Source organism: Crinia signifera, chromosome 4, assembly GCF_055691185.1.
Source record: "Crinia signifera chromosome 4, ASM5569118v1, whole genome shotgun sequence".
NCBI lineage: Eukaryota > Metazoa > Chordata > Amphibia > Anura > Myobatrachidae > Crinia > Crinia signifera.
Genome location: NC_139220.1, coordinates 312,206,982 through 312,231,709, shown reverse-complemented (window position 1 = coordinate 312,231,709; position 24,728 = coordinate 312,206,982). Strand labels below are relative to the sequence as shown.

At 50.9% G+C, this 24,728-nt stretch overlaps 1 protein-coding gene across 1 annotated transcript; it reads right to left on the bottom strand.

The window, feature by feature from the left end:
- Positions 1-6,979: 6,979 nt before the first annotated feature.
- LOC146072840 (transmembrane protein 272-like) lies at positions 6,980-18,995 on the bottom strand. The gene is made up of 5 exons (XM_083180026.1): positions 18,963-18,995; positions 17,616-17,725; positions 13,996-14,046; positions 9,975-10,172; positions 6,980-7,387 (listed from the first exon to the last, which is right to left on the bottom strand). The coding sequence occupies exons 2-5, from the start codon at positions 17,692-17,694 to the stop codon at positions 7,173-7,175; spliced, it is 543 nt and encodes a 180-aa protein (XP_083036152.1). The 5' UTR covers positions 17,695-17,725; positions 18,963-18,995; the 3' UTR covers positions 6,980-7,172.
- Positions 18,996-24,728: the final 5,733 nt, after the last annotated feature.

The window sequence follows — 24,728 nt, the reverse complement described above, 5'->3', positions numbered from 1 at the left end:
GCCTCTGACGTATGCATGTTTCCGCAAGCTGGGGAGGTTAGGTGGTTAGGAGTGAGGGGCATGAGGTGGTGTGCACTGCAGGCCCAAATGATACGTGCCGTGAAGCAGTTTGGGGTCCCGGAGGTCATTATATTCCACTTAGGCGGGAATGACCTTGGGCGGGGATCCGTCCTGGAGCTGCGCTCCGTGATTGTCCAGGACCTTCACATCATTGCCCAAGTTTTGCCGTCATGTATGTTAGTGTGGTCCTCCATAATATCCAGGATAGTATGGAGGGCAGCGAGATCATGCACCAGCATCGAGCGTTCACGCAAGAAGGTGAACTCTATGGTTGAAAGATACCTGTTAGCTAACGGCAGGGGTGTCATTCGACATGACGCCATCAGCTTCCAGCGCCCCGAGCTGTACAGGAGTGATGGTGTGCATTTGAGCCCGGAGGGTATGGCTCTGTTTTTAGGCAACATTTTTGCCTGGTTAGCGGCACGGTGCTGAGCGTTTTTATTAGTGGTGGCAGTTGCGGCCTAGGGCCTGGCTGTGGCGGTAAAGAACGGTCATTCTTTAAGAACTCTGTATGTGTGTAGGTAGTGGGGGTGCACTCTCCCTCGACAACGATTGTCATGGGCCACGCTTTTGCCCGGGGGATGGCCGTCACCACCAGGCCTGGTGGCTGACCAGGGAGAGTGGTCATCCAGCGTTGTATGTATGATTAAGTGATCTTTAACCCCACCTTTCCTATAATGACCGTTCTTTGGTGCCGCCACCATTCATAGTCTTAGTTTAATTGTCAAATAAATTTGACATTCTGTTTTTGAAACGCCAGCACTTTGTGTCGTGTCTTTATTTTAGGTTAAGTTTAGATAAGGTTAAATAAGTTGTATTTAAGTGTATCAACAGACAGGTGGACCAGGGGGATACCCGATGGTGAGTTTAAGAAACACAGAAGGCTGAATAAGCCTGAGGTGACATAAACCACTAAGGGTTCTCACAGGGTAGACTCTGCTGTTGATCACATGCTATGCTAATGAGGATGGGCACAAGGCCTATCAGAGCAGGGGGAGGGTCTAAGCAGGGTAGGAATGATCACGAGTTTAGAGTGATCACCCCCTGTCCAAGAAGCCCCACCCACCCTTCCCTGTTTCTCTTCCTCTTCGGCGGCGGTAAAGAACGGTCATTCTTTAAGAACTCTGTATGTGTGTAGGTAGTGGGGGTGCACTCTCCTTCGACAACGATTGTCATGGGCCACGCTTCTGCCCGGGGGATGGCCGTCACCACCAGGCCTGGTGGCTGACCAGGGAGAGTGGTCATCCAGCGTTGTATGTATGATTAAGTGATCTTTAACCCCACCTTCCTATAATGACCGTTCTTTGGTGCCGCCACCATTCATAGTCTTAGTTTAATTGTCAAATAAATTTGACATTTTGTTTTTGAAACGCCAGCACTTTGGCCCTTATTCTGATTGATGCGTACTTTTCCGCATACTTTCGGATAGCGTCTTTACGGCGTCTGCGCATGCGTGGAGAACGCAACGCACATGTGTCATGCACTGACTCCGTACCTGTTCGGCCAAATCCCGTACAAAACTGTGCACCGCAATCAGTCTGGAAATATGGGCGTATTATGGGCGTCATGCGGAATGACACATGGGCGTAGTTTCAAAGTGGGCAAAACTGGGAGGAAACATGGGCGGACACGGGGGAGTACACTTATGTTGGGGGGCGTGCATTCGGATAGCACTCCGAATGCACGCGAACAAAACCGATAGAAATGTGCGGTGTCCATAAGTCAAGTATTGCTTTGCGGAAACCACTCGGTCTTGCGGTAGGCGAACGGAACGCCTAATGACTACAAGCATTAACACCTGAACCCAATACAATCGACTCCTTTACTCATTACTCACTAATAGGACGCTTGTCAGTGCTTTAATTGAAACCATTGCACTTCAATTGCTGTAAGGGTTAATGTGTGCAATGCATGTGTTAGGCATGGTTGTAAGGATATTTTGGCATATAATTGATTCCAATTCCAAATAAACATTTTTTTATGAGGATAGGTAATTGAATAAGTGGGTCATGTGATGTATTGCAGAATAGACATAATAGTGGGTAGTTTTGCGTAAATACACCGCTTCCGTGCGGACGGACCGCTTGCCATCCGTTCGGATGCGGTATTCCCGTGCATACTCTGTAATACCGTGCAGAATCTGAGTGTTTCCCCCGCACACGCATGGTTTGTATGTCGTCCGTAAACACGCCCTGTTCTTAAAGAGTGAGCCCGTCCGAATGCGGAGGACACGTGGGCGTTTCTACGGACGATGGCCGCACGCGGCAGCACAGCGTGGCGTGCGGACCGCACCGTAAGAATTCGGGAATATCCACATCAATCAGAATAAGGGCCTTTGTGTCGTGTCTTTATTTTAGGTTAAGTTTAGATAAGGTTAAGTAAGTTGTATTTAAGTGTATCAACAGACAGGTGGGCCAGGGGGATACCCGATGGTGAGTTTAAAGCGCTATATAAATAACTATTATTATTATGGGCAATATGTCCCGTCATCTCCGTACAACGTCCTCTCCTTAGGTCATCGCTTACTTTTACTCCGAAGGAAAAAGGACTCAGATCATAAAGCAAAACAGATCATAAAGCAAAACAGAATACAGTATAATGGGCCTGATTCTGAGGTAGATTCAGTGGTGGTTGTAAAAAAGACAAAGGTTTAGGATAAATCCACTTTCAGCGCCACAGATGAGGAAGGGTAATATTTAAGGAAATATGCGTCCCTTATAAATAAATACCGTTCCTCTTCTCCGTATATGTCACTCAAGGATTCAGCCGAAATGACTAATTTGCATAAACAGCACCCTCATTTGCATACGCCACGCCCCTTTTCGGGCTTCGCCGCGTGAGTGTCCCTATTCTTGTCTGCAGAAAGTTGCGAGGTATGTATTTCATCCACTGTATATGAAAAAAAATGTGCAAAGGAAATGCATATAGTGCAATGATCCTTTTTTATTCAAATATAACACATGCCCTTATTCTGGTTGGTGCGGATATTTCCGTGTGCGTTTGTTCCGCCGATGTTTTGTGTTTGCGCATGTGCAGAGGCATATCTGCGCATGTGCGAGCGGGACGCACGGCCACATTCCGCATGAAATGTGTACACTACGAACAGGGGGAGGAGAGGGGCGTGAAGGGCTGTTTGGGCTCATTACCATATGCATACACCCCGCGTTTCATGGGCGTTCCCATGAAAACGCTGGGTGTATGTATGGTAATGCGGCCGTGACGCACGTGTAGCGGGTGGACATATGACATCGCCGGATGTCAGCTGCCCGCCCAGATCCCTGCTTTTGCACAGAGAAATGCCCGAGTGGTCTGAGCTCGCAGGAGCTGCCTGACCACTCGGTCCTGCATTCGATGGTATGCGACCATCGAATGATGGGGGAGGTTCCCAGAGATGGAGGAGGTGTATACATGAGAAATCCACTCGTGCTCCGTGTGGTCAGTGGCTTACCGCATTCGGATGGAGTGAGCGATCCGTACGGAAGGCGGGGTTTAGGACGCACGGTCCTGGCCGCATATTCGGCTCCGGTCGCACAGACCAGAATAAGGCCCATACTGACATATACATACAAAAACACACAAGTGGGTAGTGGAGGGAAAACTGAGAAAGACATTGCATGTACATTGGATGAAATACCCTGAGAACAGGACGGAATCTTAGAGGATATTTGAATACTGCTTGTCATTTCGGCTGAATCCTCGAGTGACATATACGGAGAAGAGGAACGGTATTTATTTATAAGGGACGCATATTTCCTTAAATATTACCCTTCCTCATCTTCCTCATCTTTTTTGCACCAATTTGTACAGGTGGGAGGGCAGCTGGAGGGATACACCACAATGGCAGCCTAGTGCGCACTAGCAGAGTCTTGTACACCACTTTTTTTACTTCAGTGGTGGTTGTATTTTGTGGACGCCACCACTTCAGCATCACGCCTGCGGAACTTCCATGCCACACCCATGAGACGGGTCATCTTTGTGCGTCTGTTTTGTCGCCAACCAAGACATTTCTGTTTCTGTTACCGCGTGCCTTCATAGTAATAGCGCCTTTGTGAGGACACGCCATGTGATGCATCCGCCGCAGGAGTTTCTAGGGATTTTCAAGAGAATAGACTAATCCCTGTAATCTTCAGCATTGCGCGCGGTCTGGGACAGGTCCAGTATTTGGTGGCCCAGGATAATCATGTGCCAGGCAGGATGGGACATGGACGGGACCTGTACAGCTGAGTGGCCTTCTTCTCTTTCTGTACCACCTTGTTTATAAGTATTGGAGGTTTATAGAATAAAATTCTACTTTATATAGATGAGTCTAATGCTACCCATATGCGATCGGATTCAATGCAACATCGAAGTGCGATGTCCATCGAACCCGATCGCAAAAAGTGCCTCCTTACAACACCCGATGTCGCATGCCATCTTGAGATGGCACATCGGGTGCTGGAAGATGGCGGGCAGAGGGCGGCGTTGTAGTGTAGGGCTAGAAGTAGCACTAGCAGTCGGCAGTGGGTCAGCGGTGTCGGCAGAAGTGTTTAAAACACTGGGCAGCCCTCTGATTGGCTGAGCTATCCCAGCCAATCAGAGGACTGCCCAGTGTTTTAAACACTTCTGCCGCCGCCACTGACTGACCCCCGCCGCCCACTAGAGCTACAGCTACAATGAGGCCCTATGCCTGCCCTCTCCCATGCCGCTAGTGGTCCCTCCGGCCCCCTCTACCCATCCCTAAGCCGCTGAAAAAGCGTTGCCTCCGCCCCCCCACCCGCGGATTGCATTCGAACATCGCATGTGGTTAAAAACCACTTGTGATTGCTCCTGCAATTCGATAAATATTATGTGCAGTATATAAGACCATGAAACGCAACATTCGACCGGCGTGCCCGCGCATCGCATCAAATGGTACACATTGTGTGCATACAATCATTTGATTTATCGGCCAGATGTGGTCGAAATCGAATGATTGCATGCAATATCTCACAAGTGTATGGGCAGCATTCCCAAACAAGGGCCCTTATTCTGGTTCGTGCGGTACGGCCCGCGTGCGGCCGTACCGCCGATGTTTTCCGTCTGCACATGCGCAGAGGTCAATCTGCGCATGTGCAGGCGAATTCGCCGCACATAACGTTAGTACGCCGCAAAGGGGGCGTATAGGGGCGTGAGGGGCTTCATGCCCTCATTTCCCTATGTATACGCCCCGCGTTTCATGGGCGTTCCCATGCAAACACGGGGCGTACGCATGGTAATGAGGCCATGACGCAACTCATGGGGGCGGAAAGCTGACGTCGCCGGATGTCAGCTTTCAGCCCCCATACAAGCTACCACACGGACGATTGTCCGTGTGGTCTCAGCTTGCGGGAGCTGCCGCGGCGTGCGGACCTGCCTTCGATGGTCGACGACCATCGAATGCAGGGGGCAGCTCCCACCATGGTGGAGGCGTACGCCTCCACCATTTTCATGCGGATCGGCAGCCGTCCGTGTACGGACGGCCGTGCCGATCCGTCTTGTAGGCGGGGATTCGTCTGGTGCGGTCGGAGCCGCATATGCGGCTCGACCGCACCAACCAGAATAAGGGCCAAGGTTCCCAATGCATCCCAATGATCTAGGTATTAAGTATATCCATGTTCGGCCACAAGTGACGTAGGGGGTTATTCAGACCTGTTTGCTAGGCTGCGTGTAATTGAATTTGAATCACCAATCTGTGCTGAGCCATGGATATACTTAACGCCTGGACCATTGGGGATCCTTGAGAACCGCGTTTGTGGACCTCTGACTCATCTCTGCCGCTATCACATGGACACGAATAATCATCCTGGGAAGGGACCCAGAAGTCACCCACTGCTGAGTCCTGCGTACCCCTGGGGTCCCCAGCAGGCAGGGCAGGTATGGCATCCCTCCCCTGTTACTAGCCACATATGGAATTTAGATAGAGGACAGCTCCACCAACATCATATCAAAGGATTCTTTATTGTAAGGGTGGTAGGGGTTTCTGTCTCACATCAGGAGCTGGTGGTAAATTAATTTGGTACTTGTTTCCTAGCACGGCCACAATCGCGGGCATCGGGTGTCATTTTTAGTGGTCTGCGACGCGACCGACGCGATGCCCCCGATTTTCCCATTGAAATGCATTGAAAAAAGTCAAAATTGCGTCGGTCGCGTCGTATGCGGCTAAAAAAGGCTTAAATGGTCCAGACGCGATGCCCCCGAGTTCCCATAGGAAACAATGTTAAATGCCTCAATTTACCCGCGCTGCCCCCGATTTCCCATAGGAAACAATGTTAAATGCCTCAATTTCACAAAATCATCATAGGGAACAATGGTAAATGGACCAGAAACCCCCCAAAACACCCCTGAACAGTGAAATGTCCCCACAAAAGTAGTTGACGCCACCCCACGATCAACGCGAACCCGAAGCGTGGCGAGCACAGTGAGCCCGCGAGGGGCGGCGGTACGCGTCCTCTGACCTTTTCATACCCCCACTATCCACGTCGGCGTGGAGTTGAGAATAGAATAGTGTGGCGAGCGCAGCGAGCCACCGAGCCCGAAGCGTGGCGAGGGGACGCGGATACCTTCACAGGTAAACGCGTCCCTTTCCCGGGCTTCACAGGTATCCGCGTCCGCTCGCCACGCTTCGGGCTCGGTGGCTCGCTGCGCTCTCCACACTATTCTATTCTCAACTCCACGCCGACGTGGATAGTGGGGGTATGAAAAGGTCAGAGGACGCGTACCGCCGCCCCTCGCGGGCTCACTGCGCTCGCCACGCTTCGGGTTTGCGTTGATCGTGGGGTGGCGTAAACTACTTTTGGGGGGACATTTCACCGTTCAGGGGTGTTTTTTGGGTTTTCTGGCCCATTTACCATTGTTCCCTATGATGATTTGGGTAAATTGAGCCATTTAACATTGATTCCTATGGGAAATCGGGGGCATCGTGTCGGTACCATCGCACCCGATTTTTTAGTGCATACGATGGCCGCGATGCCCACGATTTTTCCTCACGATGCCCACGATCATGATCGTTGTGGCCGTGCTAGGAAACAAGTACCATTAATTTGATGTTTTTTATTGCCCCCTTCCTCGAATAGGTCTTCTCATCTCAGAATGGGGGGTCAGGGTCAGCCGGGTTCTCAGCTGAGGTTGACCCAGGAACGCCAGAACATTGACCTTCTCAGCATGCAAAGGAAGAGTGCCAGGCACAAGTAGCAAAGACCCAGGACAGCAGCGCACATGTGACACAGTGTTATGATCCAGAAGGCGTACAGGTAAAGGACCCGGTTACATCGTTTTGGGTCTGATGGAGAATCCCAGGGTTCATTGTTCAGGGAGTATATCCAGACATTTCCTGCAGAGGGGAAACGGACAGTGTGACGGAGCATCCTGCACCCTGACATGTGACTGAGCATCCCGCACCCTGACATGTGACCCTGACATGTGACTGAGCATCCCGCACCCTGACATGTGACCGAGCATCCCGCACCCTGACATGTGACTGAGCATCCTGCACCCTGACTTGTGACTGAGCATCCCGCACCCTGACATGTGACCGAGCATCCCGCACCCTGACATGTGACCGAGCATCCCGCACCCTGACATGTGACCGAGCATCCCGCACCTTGACATGTGACCGAGCATCCCGCACCCTGACATGTGACTGAGCATCCCGCACCCTGACATGTGACTGAGCATCCTGTGACCCTGACATGTGACTGAGCATCCCGCACCCTGACATGTGACTGAGCATCATGCGACCCTGACATGTAACCGAGCATCATGCACCCTGACATGTGACCGAGCATCCTGCACCCTGACATGTGACCGAGCATCCTGCACCCTGACATGTGACCGAGCATCCTGCACCCTGACATGTGACGAGCATCCTGCACCCTGACTTGTGACCGAGCATCCAGCACCCTGACATGTGACTGAGCATCCTGCACCCTGACATGTGACTGAGCATCCTGCACCCTGACATGTGACTGAGCATCCTGCACCCTGACATGTGACTGAGCATCCTGCACCCTGACATGTGACTGAGCATCCTGCACCCTGACATGTGACTGAGCATCCTGCACCCTGACATGTGACTGAGCATCCTGCACCCTGACATGTGACTGTGCATCCTGCACCCTGACATGTGACCGAGCATCCCGCACCCTGACATGTGACCGAGCATCCCGCGCCCTGACGTGTGACCGAGCATCCCGCACCCTGACGTGTGACCGAGCATCCCGCACCCTGACGTGTGACCGAGCATCCCGCACCCTGACATGTGACCGAGCATCCCGCACCCTGACATGTGACTGAGCATCCCGCACCCTGACATGTGACTGAGCATCCCGCACCCTGACTTGTGACCGAGCATCCCGCACCCTGACATGTGACCGAGCATCCCGCACCCTGACGTGTGACCGAGCATCCCGCACCCTGACATGTGACTGAGCATCCCGCACCCTGACATGTGACTGAGCATCCCGCACCCTGACTTGTGACCGAGCATCCCCCCACCCTGACATGTGACCGAGCATCCCGCACCCTAACATGTGACCGAGCATCCCGCACCCTGACATGTGACCGAGCATCCCGCACCCTGACCTGTGACCGAGCATCCCGCACCCTGACATGTGACCGAGCATCCCGCACCCTGACATGTGACCGAGCATCCCGCACCCTGACATGTGACCGAGCATCCCGCACCCTGACATGTGACCGAGCATCCCGCACCCTGACATGTGGCCGAGCATCCCGCACCCTGACATGTGGCCGAGCATCCCGCACCCTGACATGTGACCGAGCATCCCGCACCCTGACATGTGACCGAGCATCCCGCACCCTGACATGTGACCGAGCATCCCGCACCCTGACGTGTGACTGAGCATCCTGCACCCTGACATGTGACTGAGCATCCTCTCTCTCTGTGTAAACCATGTGACTGAGCATCCCGTGCCCTGACATGTGATTGAGCATCCCGCGCCCTGACATGTTACTCAGCATCCCGCGCCCTGACATGTGATTGAGCATCCCGCACCCTGACATGTGACTGAGCATCCCGCACCCTGACATGTGACCTAGCATCCTGCACCCTGACATGTGACCGAGCATCCCGCACCCTGACATGTGACCGAGCATCCCGCACCCTGACATGTGACCGAGCATCCCGCACCCTGACATGTGACATAGCATCCCGCACCCTGACATGTGACCGAGCATCCCGCACCCTGACATGTGACCGAGCATCCCGCACCCTGACATGTGACCGAGCATCCCGCACCCTGACATGTGACCGAGCATCCCGCACCCTGACATGTGACCGAGCATCCCACACCCTGACATGTGACCGAGCATCCCGCACCCTGACATTTGACCGAGCATCCCGCACCCTGACATGTGACTGAGCATCATGCGACCCTGACATGTGACTGAGCATCATGCGACCCTGACATGTGACTGAGCATCCTGCGACCCTGACATGTGACTGAGCATCCCGCACCCTGACATGTGACTGAGCATCCCGCACCCTGACATGTGACTGAGCATCCCGCACCCAGACATGTGACTGAGCATCCCGCACCCTGACATGTGACTGAGCATCCTGCACCCTGACATGTGACTGAGCATCCTGCGACCCTGACATGTGACTGAGCATCCCGCGCCCTGACGTGTGACTGAGCATCCCGCGCCCTGACGTGTGACTGAGCATCCCGCGCCCTGACGTGTGACTGAGCATCCCGCGCCCTGACGTGTGACTGAGCATCCCGCACCCTGACATGTGACCGAGCACCCCGCACCCTGACGTGTGACTGAGCTTCCCGCACCCTGACATGTGACTGAGCATCCCGCACCCTGACATGTGACTGAGCATCCCGCACCCTGACATGTGACTGAGCATCCCGCACCCTGACATGTGACTGAGCATCCCTGCAAACAATCACCTGCTATGAAGAAGACAAGGAGAAATAAGATTATCGATAATTGTGCAAAGACATTCGCCAGACTGATGGACGTTGACTCTCTGCCATCCCCACATGGGAGACATGTGAGGGAGAGGTATATCAGACACGCCACTCCCGAAATAATGAGATAGTATGGAATCAGATACTGGCCGGGACAATCATTTATGTAGATCGCACCTGGGAAAGAGAAAAACACATAACTACCATCAGTATGAAAGAAATGTCATTATTAGTACAAGACAGCAAAGTCTCAATAGGAAGGGGCGCGGTAATGTTGCCAATAATAATGGCAGTACAGTGATGTAGTAGATAGGAATGAGGGTACAGGGATGGAGTAGATAGGAATGAGGGGACAGTGATGGAGTAGATAGGAATGAGGGGACAGTGATGGAGTAGATAGGAATCAGGGGACAATGATGGAGTAGATAGGAATCAGGGGACAATGATGGAGTAGATAGGAATGAGGGGACGGTGATGGGGTAGATAGGAATGAGGGGACAGTGATGGAGAAGATAGGAATGAGGGGACAATGATGGAGTAGATAGGAATGAGGGGACGGTGATAGGGTAGATAGGAATGAGGGGACAGTGATGGAGAAGATAGGAATCAGGGGACAATGATGGAGTAGATAGGAATGAGGGGACGGTGATGGGGTAGATAGGAATGAGGGGACAGTGATGGAGTAGATAGGAATAAAAGTACAGGGATGGAGTAGATAGGAATGGGGGGGCAGTGATGGAGTAGATAGGAATGAGGGTACAGGGATGGAGTAGATAGGAATGAGGCTGCCGTGATGGGGTGGATAGGAATGAGGGTGCAGAGATGGAGTAGATAGGAATGAGGGGACAGTGATGGAGTAGATAGGAATGAGGGCACAGTGAGGGAGTAGATAGGAATGAGGGCACAGTGATGGAGTAGATAGGAATGAGGGCACAGTGAGGGAGTAGATAGGAATGAGGGGACAGTGATGGAGTAGATAGGAAATGAGGGCACAGTGATGGAGTAGATAGGAATGAGGGTACAGTTAGGGAGTAGATAGGAATGAGGGGACAGTGAGGGAGTAGATAGGAATGAGGGGACAGGGATGGAGTAGATAGGAATGAAGGGACAGTGATGGAGTAGATAGGAATGAGGGTACAGTGAGGGAGTAGATAGGAATGAGGGGATAGTGAGGGAGTAAATAGGAATGAGGGGACAGTGATGGAGTAGATAGGAATGAGGGTACAGTTAGGGAGTAGATAGGAATAAGGGGACAGTGAGGGAGTAGATAGGAATGAGGGGACAGGGATGGAGTAGATAGGAATGAAGGGACAGTGATGGAGTAGATAGGAATGGGGGTACAGTGAGGGAGTAGATAGGAATGAGGGGATAGTGAGGGAGTAGATAGGAATGAGGGGACAGTGAGGGAGTAGATAGGAATGAGGGGACAGTGAGGGAGCAGATAGGAATGAGGGGACAGGGATGGAGTAGATAGGAATGAGGGGACAGGGATGGAGTAGATAGGAATGAGGGGACAGGGATGGAGTAGATAGGAATGAGGGGACAGGGATGGAGTAGATAGGAATGAGGGGACAGGGATGGAGTAGATAGGAATGAGGGTACAGTGAGGGATTAGATAGGAATGAGGGGACAGTGAGGAAGTAGATAGGAATGAGGGGACAGTGAGGGAGTAGATAGGAATGAGGGTACAGGGATGGAGTAGATAGGAATGAGGGTACAGAGATGGAGTAGATAGGAATGAAGGGACAGTGATGGAGTAGATAGGAATGAGGGTACAGAGATGGAGTAGATAGGAATGAGGGGACAGGGATGGAGTAGATAGGAATGAGGGTACAATGAGGGATTAGATAGGATTGAGGGTACAGTGAGGGAGTAGATAGGAATGAGGGGACAGTGAGGGAGTAGATAGGAATGAGGGGACAGTGAGGGAGTAGATAGGAATGAGGGGACAGTGAGGGAGTAGATAGGAATGAGGGACAGTGAGGGAGTAGATAGGAATGAGGGGACAGTGAGGGAGTAGATAGGAATGAGGGGACAGGGATGGAGTAGATAGGAATGAGGGTACAGAGATGGAGTAGATAGGAATGAGGGGACAGGGATGGAGTAGATAGGAATGAGGGTACAGTGAGGGATTAGATAGGAATGAGGGGACAGTGAGGGAGTAGATAGGAATGAGGGGACAGTGAGGGAGTAGATAGGAATGAGGGTACAGGGATGGAGTAGATAGGAATGAGGGTACAGAGATGGAGTAGATAGGAATGAGGGGACAGGGATGGAGTAGATAGGAATGAGGGTACAGTGAGGGATTAGATAGGATTGAGGGTACAGTGAGGGAGTAGATAGGAATGAGGGGACAGTGAGGGAGCAGATAGGATTGAGGGGACAGGGATGGAGTAGATAGGAATGAGGGTACAGAGATGGAGTAGATAGGAATGAGGGTACAGGGATGGATTAGATAGGAATGAGGGTACAGTGAGGGAGTAGATAGGAATGAGGGGACAGTGAGGGATTAGATAGGAATGAGGGGACAGTGAGGGAGTAGATAGGAATGAGGGGACAGTGAGGGAGTAGATAGGAATGAGGGGACAGTGAGGGAGTAGATAGGAATGAGGGGACAGTGAGGGAGTAGATAGGAATGAGGGTACAGGGATGGAGTAGATAGGAATGAGGGTACAGAGATGGAGTAGATAGGAATGAAGGGACAGTGATGGAGTAGATAGGAATGAGGGTACAGAGATGGAGTAGATAGGAATGAGGGGACAGGGATGGAGTAGATAGGAATGAGGGTACAGTGAGGGATTAGATAGGATTGAGGGTACAGTGAGGGATTAGATAGGATTGAGGGGACAGTGAGGGAGTAGATAGGAATGAGGGGACAGTGAGGGAGTAGATAGGAATGAGGGGACAGTGAGGGAGTAGATAGGAATGAGGGGACAGTGAGGGATTAGATAGGATTGAGGGTACAGTGAGGGAGTAGATAGGAATGAGGGGACAGTGAGGGAGCAGATAGGAATGAGGGGACAGGGATGGAGTAGATAGGAATGAGGGTACAGAGATGGAGTAGATAGGAATGAGGGTACAGGGATGGATTAGATAGGAATGAGGGTACAGTGAGGGAGTAGATAGGAATGAGGGGACAGTGAGGGATTAGATAGGAATGAGGGGACAGTGAGGGAGTAGATAGGAATGAGGGGACAGTGAGGGAGTAGATAGGAATGAGGGTACAGTGAGGGAGTAGATAGAAATGAGGGGACAGTGAGGGAGTAGATAGGAGTGTCGGTACATTGCATTGCCCATTGAAGGACACAAGACGTCATCCGTCTTGTCAGATATATCGAAGTCTGTCCTTATCTATCTGCATGTGTATCAGTGCCCATTTTGGTGCAGGAGAAGGTGGCTTCTAAAGATAACCCCTAATATCAATTAACGCTGTCAATGTGTATAATCTGCTACATCCAGTAATTCTGCTTTCTTGATGGGAATTTTTGTTATACAGTATATGTTCAGTTGTGCTACATCTAAAGCCTTGTTGTCTGCTTTTCTACGGTGCAGTGACATTTGTTTGTGAGGAGGAATAATCCCTTTTTTTATCTTGATTGTATGTCAAAGTTTTTCATGTTTTTTTGGAGTTTTTCATGGTTTTTTTATTTAATAAAATGTATGTGGATCTTTTTAAGAAGAGTGGACTGTTCTACTTTTTGGACACTATAATGAATTACATGTGAACATCTAGTTTGCTCTGAATCCAAGGGTCCAGCGCTGTGTATTTTATATGTTCAGTTGTGTTATAGATCCAGGATATTGTATCATATGTTTGTATGAAATCCTTAAATTCCCCGTCACCAGGCAGATCCAGTTGCTGTGTCCAACACCTGTACAATTTGCAGGTGTGATGTGACCACAGTTATCTCGGCCTACTGCAGAAGTAAGGGCTGACTGTCTCGTTCCCATCGCCCATAGCTGGTGGGTTGTACAGTGATTATATAGACGTCATACTTACCTATAGCAATACTGGCAATATTCATCCCAACAAGGATGCTCTTCACGGCGACTGAGGAGAGAAGAAAACAAAGGTAAGGACAGGGCGTAGCTAGAAATTTGTGGGCCCCGTAGTAAAATCTTATTTATTAAAAACATACGTACACACACACACACACAAAGAGGACAGAACGCAGGGTCAGTAGAGAGGGTGTGGTATAGGGATCCGACAATCGGGATCCCGACAGTCATTAGCCCGAGGTCGGGATCCCGACTGGCCAGAATCAGACAGCCGGTGGCCATTGGGAACCCGGCTGTCAGTGTTTTGACAGTCGGGATCCCTACGTCGGGTAAATGCCTGTCAGACACCGACTGCCAGAATCCCGTACGGCACCCCAGGAGAGAGTGGTGACAGGACAATGACGATTATTTTGTTGACGTCATTGAATGGTAAACACTTGATGGTGTTGCAATGGTTCCATTCCTAGGTGGTTATTCTGGTTGGTTTGCAAAAGCAGCCAGTATTTACCCTGCACAGAAACCAAAAACTCACCCAAATGTAACTCTCTCTGCACATGTTACATCTGCCCCACCTGCAGTGCACATGGTTTTGCCCATTAAAGAAGGAATTTGCTTTTGCAAACCAACCTGAATAACCCCCCTAGTCCTATCCCCAGGTGGCCACGCTGCAGAAGTTTTTTACACATGTGCAAATATCTGCACCTTGGCCGCACAGGGCTTTGATTGTGCAAGTGTGAATCGTATGAATGCATTTTCTAGGTAATCTTTTGATCCAATGGTCAGTTACTGTTGCATCGAAAGATTCGATGGCGGATGCCCAGCCCCGGGATCAAGCAGGCTTAGGATGGGCAGCTCTGCACTTGATTATGCACTTGATTATATTAAAACATGACCCTAAAGTTGGGTCAGACAAGGACAGAAGACAAAGACAAACAAATAACACTTATAGACGATATACAAGAGAAAGTAGTGAAATATAATTTCATAATACTTTTGTCTGTGGATTTTAGGGAGGGAGAATCCCTCCAGGTATCAATAACTGTATATCAATATACTTATTAGAAAATCCTATTAGACAATGAACACCTCAAATAACAATGTATGTTTTCAATTTGTCTAAATAAATGTCAAAAAATGATATTGCAATAATGTTCCCTGTAAATCACAATAATATCTCTGCTACGTTTCACCAGAGTGTCAGTTGAGTAGCAGTATAGGCAGAGTTTGAAAATACCCGAGTTTTAGTTTGCTAAGGGAGTCGCTGCTGCCTGTGCATGTGACAAATGTCAGTGAATGCACAGTTGAGCGGACCCCGAGAGCGTCACAGGTATCGGAATATAGATGAGAGAGTTTCTGCTGTTTCCAGGGGTGACCTGCCCGGCTCTGTTATACAGACTACAGCGCAGAGTCGGGTCCCGGGGTCCCCTAGAAATGAGAGAACCCTGAGTGGGTATAGAGTATAGATTACTCCTTCACCCTATCCCTGGTGTATGCTGCTATCCTCTGTGTACAGAGATGACTGTAGTGAACAGAGGTTGAGCGATACCACCCTGGTGGTGAGGTGTAGAAAAAACTATAGTTTTTTAGTTTTATAGTTTTTAGATTGGTAGTGGTAGGATTACCTAGGTCTCCTCCTGTTGTCAGATAAGTGACATTGCAGGAAGATTGACACTTGGGATCCCACCGTTTGCTGCTGGGATGCTGTGCAAAGAGAGTAGGACCAGAAAAAGATTTTAAGAGAGGGTGGAGGTGAGACCCAAACTTTAATGTGGTATTCAGCAATTTTTATACAAGCATAGCCTTGTGATTAATTTCATACTGTATACTGTAAGCAGTTATTAGCTCTACTGCACTGTAATAGTTAGAAATAAAGATGCAGATAAATTAGTAGCTGTCAAGTCTATTATTCCTTATTTAGTGGAAGTTGAAATCACAGTGAAAAAATAGTTTAAACAGGTATATTAAACTTTGTGGTCGTAGGTGACCATATAATCATGTAAATGCACCGTTTTTGATTAACAGTGACAGTTTGATTCCACATTAAGTACATATAGTGCTACAGTAATTTGACTAGCATGGATACTCGGGTAATAGTAGTTAAGACAGGTATATTGGATTTTGCAACATGAATCAAACCAAATAATTGTGTTAATGCGCTGTTATAAGTGGCAGTTCGATTAAACAAAAAATGCGTGTAGTGCTGCAATTATCAGTTTAGCACAATTATTCAGATAGTGCCACTAGGGCTGATACACTCACGGACATGGACCCCACGGCGGCCGTTTGGCAGATGATGCAGAAATCTCTACGGTGCATCCAGGTAGGGTAAGGGCGCTGTGGCAGAGTGGACGCAGGTGCCGGCAGAAGAGACGTGTACTTCCGCGATGTGCAGGCGCCGGAGTCCCGGTGCTGTATGTTCAGTGGGAGCCGGCAATAGGTACTCTAAAAATGGTAAGGTCCGAGTGCCGGAGTCCCACTGTCAAGCGCTAGATGTTCAGCGGGAGCCGGCAGGAGATAGCCTGGGTATTAGAGCCGTGCTGCATGAGTCCTGGGACAGATATAGTCTCAGTTTGGGCCGTGGAAGCCGGCAGTGTGCTCAGCAGTGAGCCGCCGGTTTGGGGCGTCTGGAGTGTGTCAGTAGTTAGCTCCATGGGCTGTCAAGGTCGGTCAACTTGCAGGGAAGCTGGGTGACAAATAGGTGAGGCGGTAAGGGTCCCGCTCGTGCACAGCAGGGACCACGATCCGAGACGTACGTTTCACCGTTAGGCTTTCTCAATTGGGTTTTTTTTTTGGCCTGCACTTGATTATGGCAGACTGCGGCAGACATAACTATAGCGCCACAGACCCGGCAGCAGCAGGGAGGCGCTGAGAAAGTGTGGGTGCCGGGGGTCTGCGGGGCTATTGTTACGCCACTGCTGCCTGCCGCGCCTCTGGCCGGGACCTGCAGATTTACTTGTCCCGGCGCTCCTCGAACTCCTCTCCTCCTGGCTCCTGCTACTATTAAAAACTGACCTTCCAAAAATGTCCGCCCCCATACAGTAGACAGTTTTTGAGGATGCTAGCCTCCTCTAGCATCCTTGGTCTATTATTAGGGGCAGCCATTTTGTGAGGGCCAGTTTTCAATAGCAGCAGAAGCCAGGAGAAGAGGCATTCGAGGAGCGCCGGGACTGCAGACAAGACCAGTGTGGGATGACACATACGGAGGGGTAAAGCAGGGTTGTGGGGGATAACTTTACTTAGGGGGGGGGGGGGGCACTGCTGAAATTTTGGCAGGGTGGTGTGGTGCACAATTAGTAGTTACGTGTGTGTGACATCAGCTCAGGCCCGGATATGCCTTTTTCGATCACACCCCGAGGACGTTTCTGGCTACACAGCGCCTGACTTGTGCCCAGTGTATAAACCATTAGACGGCGAGCCTGTGACGATGGGATTTGGACATACGGTGTTTGCATGGCTGCAAATGGATGTGTAGCCGCACACATCCGTACGCACACAGACCACATTAATTCGCAGTTTAACTGAACTCTGGCCGTGCGATTTCACTGCCGTGCGCCCAGTCCTTTAGTACATAGACCTCCAAAGTCCCTTATTTCCAGGACTGGACTGTCCTATCAGACTTACGTATCAGAGGCTTTGGTAAGAATGGCTCCTTTATTTCCCTCAGAAGTGGAGTGAAGGGACTCTCGCTGCTATCGTCCATGTCACCGCTGGGACTGGGCAGAACTCAGCACCTGCTGGGGACATAGACCGTTTATGTGAGGACTGTACACACTGAACACAGACCATCCGGTCCCTTATAACAGGATCCGCGGCTTCTCTTTCTGACTCAAGAACAATGGGGGGCAATGAGGGTCATATATAGGGTGACCAACTCATCCCTTTAATCCGGGACACATATTAATTACACAGGTTCTGTGGCAGTTTAAAACCAGGTGAAATGGAGTCTTGAGTTGTGGCAGTTTAAAACCAGGTGAAAGCCAGCCACAGAACCTGTGTAATTAATATGTGTCCTGGATTAAAGGGATGAGTTGGTCACCCTAGTCATATATGAACCCCAAAAGTGTAAAACTGTAGGGCAAAGCTTTTTTTTTCTGATGGCACATACGTAAAAACCTGTATGTGGAAAGTCTGTTACGGGGGGGCAGTTGACCATCGATGGTTTGCCAACATTGATGGTCGGACGACTTTAGTTGATTGTTTTGCCATCGATGGCAGTAGTCTGTTAGCAATGCAGTAATGTTTCTTTCCTGTTGCACTAACCCCTCCCCTCTTGTGTGATACTTAAACTCGCCGCTTTATGATTGGCCCACTGCAGTCATGTGTCCCCAAGCTAGCGAGGCCCATCAATGTTTCAAACCATTGATTGTAGATGAAAAGTAGATGGTTTCCTGACATCGATGTAAAGTACCAATGGCGAATATCGATGGTGAGCCATTCATTGAGCATTCCTGTTTTAGGGGCTTTGTCCACTATGGAGGCTGAGGCGACTGTCAGATGGGAGTTCTATTGAGAACCAATCAGATTCTACTTCTTAATTTAGCACCTTCTTGAAGATAATAGATATAAACTGCCTGGTTGCCAATAACAACATCCCATCTTCAATAGAACGCCCATCTTTTTAAATTAACCCCAAATACTCTGGCAGAAAGTGAATTTAATTACGGAGAAGAGAAGTCAAACAATGGTAACTTCACTGGCTGACAAACTCTGCAAAAAGCCTTTACAGCAACATCGTGGTCAGTAGGGAACATTTTTATTATCCTTTTTACTGTACATGATTTATTCCTTAATAATAACTAAAGGAAATCAGAAATAAATAAGGGTCACTTGCTGGCACAACCCACAATGAAGAGATTATGCCGCTGGTATCTTTATTTGATATAATATAATACAATGGCAGCGTCGTCCCCACATTTGGGCCCCCTAGCAATACGGTACAGACACTGCTGACTGTCAGGACCTACTCACCGCCTGTGTGTCACGGGGTCTCTCACTCTCTCTCTGTGCAACTGAATCTCTAGCATCACACTTCCGCTATATCTATGTGACTGGCCAGGAAAGCAGAGGGGAGGGTGGGGAGAGATGGGAGATAACTGGAGGGTGCACAGAGATAGACTGAGATACTGGAGCTTCACAAATAGACCCAAAATTATTACGCCCAGGTCTCCGGGAAGATGGTGTCCATGCCTTTTTCCCAGGGACATCTCCAGTATGCATGCGCAAATCACTCAGAAATGGTTGTGGCGGCCATTTTCCAAGTGGTTTCGGTCTGCGGTACGAAGGCACCACCGCAGGATTCAGGAGGGTTAAATATAATACATGAGTGCAGGGTGTACGGCGTGGACCTTGCACCCATTATAAAAACGCCTATGCTGAAACGATCGACACATGAAAGGGTCAACATGAGTTTTTCACGTTTTTTTGGTGTCCGTGTCGACACCTGAGGACGTGTACCTCCAATTAGTGCTTGGCTCGCCACGCTTCAGGCCAGGTTACCGTTTCATATTAGAGTCCACGTGGATGGTAAAGTATGAAAAAGTAGCAAAAATGTGAGGGGAAAAAAAACGTGAAAAACTCGTTGACATTTTCATGTGACAGCGTTTTGCTTGCGCCAACCTTTTGTCTATGTCGAATTTGTGCATGTTGACCTTATGATGTCGACACTGTCGACCTGTCACCCCCCACAGTCACATCAGGCCCAGCTAGTGGTGTTAGATGGCAGATACTGGCAGCATTTTGGTGGGGTGCACGTTATTACCACTTGGGATCACTGATCCGGGCATGGCTGTCCCCAAAACCTGAAACGCTTGGTGTATGTTCATATAATATTCTGCCCCATCAGGTTGGTGGGACTTGGTTATTGGGAGAGGATCAGAGACTGACTGAGTCATGATGGTGGTTATTCCAGGGCCGGTGTAAGGCTTCACAGCACCCTAGGCAAAACTTCAACTTACTGCATCCCCCATACTGCCACCAATACCCACTTTCCAACCCCTTAAGGCAGGCATGCCCAAAGTCAGGCCCGGGGATGTGTTTGGCGTCCTACCCCTGCTGCTGCAATCGTATATCACCCTACACCACAATCACAGTGACCGCAGTGTTTGGGGAGGGAGGCAGCAAGGGGGAAGCTTGGTCCCGTAACATGCAGAGCTGAGGAGGGCAGCAGCGGGAGCCCAAGCATCTCCTGTCCTTGCAGTGCCTGCTTTGCCTCTCCTTCCTCTGGCTCACACAAGTGGCTGGGAAACATACAGAGAAGGGAGGGGGCAGAGTGGGGGACATACAGTGAAGGAGGTCAGGCTGGGGGACATATAGTGAATGGAGGCAGTGATGGCCATTCAGAGAAGGGGAAGCAGGGGCACACTTGGGGACATACAGTGAATGGGGGCAGAGTGGGGTACATAGTGAATGGGGGTCATACAGTGAATGGGAGTCATACAGTGAATGAGGGTCAGGCTTGGGGGCATACAATGAATGGAGGCACTGATGGACATTAAGAGAAGGGGGGCAGGCTGTGGGACAGAGTGAATGGGTGCAGAGTGGGGAAAATCCAGTGAATGGGGACATACAGTGAAGGAGGGGCAGGCTGGGGGACATACAGTGAATGGGGGCAGGCTGGGGGACATAGAGTGAATGGGGGCAGAGTGGGAAACATACAGTGAATGGGGGACATACAGTGAAGGAGGGGCAGGCTGGGGGACGTACAGTGAATGGGGGGCAGAGTGGGGGACCATTCTGATGTGATTAATGATTCAAAGAATGTCAGGCTGAATGGTCGGCCCCCCACATTTTCACCTCACCAAATCTGGCCCTCGTCTCAAAAAGTTTGGACACCCCTCCAATAAGGCATTCTTGACAAACATTCTGGAATGGCGGGGAGGCTCCCAAATGGATCCTCCCAGCCCCACCTCGGGAAGGTGAGCAAGTCCCCTGCTTTCCATGGAGGCCCCCCTTTGCCACCCACAACAGAGTACAAGGAGCACCAAAGTAGGGAAGTATGCGTCAAGGGAAAGTATGGAGGTGAGGTCTTAGAAGTTCTGCAGCCGCCACCTGCATTAAGTACATCAAGGATCCTCATAGACATCCTCAATTTTTGATAGACTTAGTGCTCCCCCCCCCCCCCCCCACACACACACACATATTATGAATGTATTTAGCATACCTCCCAACTTTTGAAGCTCCCGAAAAGGGGGCGCGGCCTCGAGGAAAGGGGGCGTGGCCTCATGGGGTGACGCTAACTCTGGCCACGCCCCTGTTTTCGCCGCTCGTCGGCGCTGAATAGACGCTGTGCGCATGCGCACAGCGTTCATTCTCGGCAAGCTGGGGGGGCTCCCAACTGTCCACCCCACCGCGGGACAATGGCGGCCCCGGGCGGGACGCGGGAACGTCCCCGAATATCGGGACGTTCCCGCGGTAAGCGTGACAGTTGGGAGGTATGATTTAGGCATACTTACCAACATGACCCTCTCCAGGAGGGACACAATGCTCTGCTCCTGCACTTCCTTCTTCACTTATGATTGCCATCACCTGTGTTGAACAGGTTAAATGATAAGAAAAGTGTTTCCCTTACAGGTGACGGCAATCATAAGTGAAGAGGGAAGTCCAGAAGCAGAGCATTGTGTCCCTCCTGGAGAGGGTCATGTTGGGAGGTGTGGCTTAGGTGCAAATATTGCATCTATTACAGTACTCCCAAAAGGTAAGTATTAAAACATGGGTGTGGTGTGTGCGCCCCCCTGGAACAGGGACCCATGTGCACACAATTCACCTATTATAGAACATACATGCCGACTTTGTAAAACTCCTCTCCGGGAGAAGCCCGGAGAGGAGTGAAAGGGGGGCGGGAAGAGGATTCATTTTGAGGGCAGGGCGCGGCTGATGTACCCAAGCCCCACCCCATTACAGGCTGCAGCATCAATTTACGGGTCCGTGGATGGGGGGAGGGGCTAAAATTACGCAAAATGACACAAATCACGTCATTTTAGCCCCTCCCCGTGGACCCGTGAAATTTGTAGTTTTAGACCGCGGGAAGAGGGGAGCAGGGGCTATGGTGAAAATGCGGGAGACTTGCCTACCTTCCCGGGGGGCCGGGAGGGGGACCAGATTTCGGGAGGGTAGGCAAGTATGTTATAGATACGCCTATGATAGTAAAAGGGGGCGGTTATCATACTGGTGGTCATGATGCCAGGAGTCAGAGTACCATGCTTGCCATCACCTTTACCTAGCTCACCACAGGTGATGGCAATCATACATTACCAGGGAAGTCCAGGAACAGAGCATTTTCTCCCGAATGGAGAGGGTCAGGTAGGCCAAGTACTGTATGCAGAGTACTAGCAACGGGATCATGATATTGATGAGGATGTCAATGTTGGAATCCCATTAAGCAATTAGAACTGGGGTTAGGGTTAGGCAGCAGGGGGTGGGGGGGTTAGGGTTAAGCACTTAGAACGGGGGTTAGGGTTAGGCTGCGGGGGGTGGGGGGGTTAGGGTTAAGCACTTAGAACGGGGGTTAGGGTTAGGCTGCGGGGGGGGGGTTAGGGTTAAGCAATTAGAACTGGGGTTAGGGTTAGGCAGCGGGGGGTGGGGGGGTTATGGTTAAGCACTTAGAACGGGGTTAGGGTTAGGCTGATGGGGGGTTTGGGTTAAGCACTTAGAATGGGGTTAGGCAGAGGGGGGGGGTTAGGGTTAAGCGCTTAGAATGGGGTTAGGGTTAGGCTGCGGGGGGGGTTAGGGTTAAGCAATTAGAACTGGGGTTAGGGTTAGGCAGCGGGGGGGGTTTAGGGTTAAGCACTTAGAATGGGGTTAGGGTTAGGCTGCGGGGGGGGTTAGGGTTAAGCAATTAGAACTGGGGTTAGGGTTAGGCTGCGGGGGGGGGTTGGGTTAAGCACTTAGAACGGGGGTTAGGGTTAGGCTGCGGGGGGGGTTAGGGTTAAGTACTTAGAACGGGGTTAGGGTTAGGCTGAGGGGGGTTAGGGTTAAGCACTTAGAATGGGGTTAGGCAGCGGGGGGGGGGTTAGGGTTAAGCACTTAGAATGGGGTTAGGGTTAGGCTGCGGGGGGGGTTAGGGTTAAGCAATTAGAACTGGGGTTAGGGTTAGGCTGCGGGGGGGGGGGGGGGGTTAGGGTTAAGCAATTAGAACTGGGGTTAGGGTTAGGCAGCGGGGGGTGGGGGGGTTATGGTTAAGCACTTAGAACGGGGTTAGGGTTAGGCTGATGGGGGTTTGGGTTAAGCACTTAGAATGGGGTTAGGCAGCGGGGGGGGTTAGGGTTAAGCGCTTAGAATGGGGTTAGGGTTAGGCTGCGGGGGGGGTTAGGGTTAAGCAATTAGAACTGGGGTTAGGGTTAGGCAGCGGGGGGGGGGGGTTTAGGGTTAAGCACTTAGAATGGGGTTAGGGTTAGGCTGCGGGGGGGGGTTAGGGTTAAGCAATTAGAACTGGGGTTAGGGTTAGGCTGCGGGGGGGGGGTTAGGGTTAAGCACTTAGAACGGGGGTTAGGGTTAGGCTGCGGGGGGGGTTAGGGTTAAGTACTTAGAACGGGGTTAGGGTTAGGCTGAGGGGGGTTAGGGTTAAGCACTTAGAATGAGGTTAGGGTTAGGCTGCGGGGGGGGGGTTAGGGTTAAGCAATTAGAACTGGGGTTAGGGTTAGGCTGCGGGGGGGGTTAGGGTTAAGCACTTAGAACGGGGGTTAGGGTTAGGCTGCGGGGGGGGGGGGGGTTAGGGTTAAGTACTTAGAACGGGGTTAGGGTTAGGCTGAGGGGGGTTAGGGTTAAGCACTTAGAATGGGGTTAGGCAGCGAGGGGGGTTAGGGTTAAGCACTTAGAATGGGGTTAGGGTTAGGCTGCGGGGGGGGTTAGGGTTAAGCAATTAGAACTGGGGTTAGGGTTAGGCTGCGGGGGGGGGGTTAGGGTTAAGCACTTAGAACGGGGGTTAGGGTTAGGCTGCGGGGGGGGGGGTTAGGGTTAAGTACTTAGAACGGGGTTAGGGTTAGGCTGAGGGGGGGTTTGGGTTAAGCACTTAGAATGGGGTTAGGCAGCGGGGGGGGGTTAGGGTTAAGCGCTTAGAATGGGGTTAGGGTTAGGCTGCGGGGGGGTTAGGTTTAAGCAATTAGAACTGGGGTTAGGGTTAGGCAGCGGGGGGGGGTTAGGGTTAAGTACTTAGAACGGGGTTAGGGTTAGGCTGAGGGGGGTTAGGGTTAAGCACTTAGAATGGGGTTAGGCAGCGGGGGGGGTTAGGGTTAAGCACTTAGAATGGGGTTAGGGTTAGGCTGCGGGGGGGGGGGTTAGGGTTAAGCAATTAGAACTGGGGTTAGGGTTAGGCTGCGGGGGGGGTTAGGGTTAAGCACTTAGATCGGGGGTTAGGGTTAGGCTGCGGGGGGGGGGGTTAGGGTTAAGTACTTAGAACGGGGTTAGGGTTAGGCTGAGGGGGGTTAGGGTTAAGCACTTAGAATGGGGTTAGGCAGCGAGGGGGGTTAGGGTTAAGCACTTAGAATGGGGTTAGGGTTAGGCTGCGGGGGGGGTTAGGGTTAAGCAATTAGAACTGGGGTTAGGGTTAGGCTGCGGGGGGGGGGTTAGGGTTAAGCACTTAGAACGGGGGTTAGGGTTAGGCTGCGGGGGGGGGGTTAGGGTTAAGTACTTAGAACGGGGTTAGGGTTAGGCTGAGGGGGGTTTGGGTTAAGCACTTAGAATGGGGTTAGGCAGCGGGGGGGGTTAGGGTTAAGCGCTTAGAATGGGGTTAGGGTTAGG

Bases quoted from the DNA above. Each gene is read 5' to 3' on its own strand.
- LOC146072840 (XM_083180026.1), bottom strand. From the start codon at position 17,694: ATGGACGATAGCAGCGAGAGTCCCTTCACTCCACTTCTGAGGGAAATA. The intron at 14,047-17,615 runs GTAAGTCTGATA...TTCTCTCCTCAG, and splicing joins CTTACCAAAGCCTCTGATAC to TCGCCGTGAAGAGCATCCTT. The intron at 10,173-13,995 runs GTAAGTATGACG...TCTCTTTCCCAG, and splicing joins TATTGCCAGTATTGCTATAG to GTGCGATCTACATAAATGAT.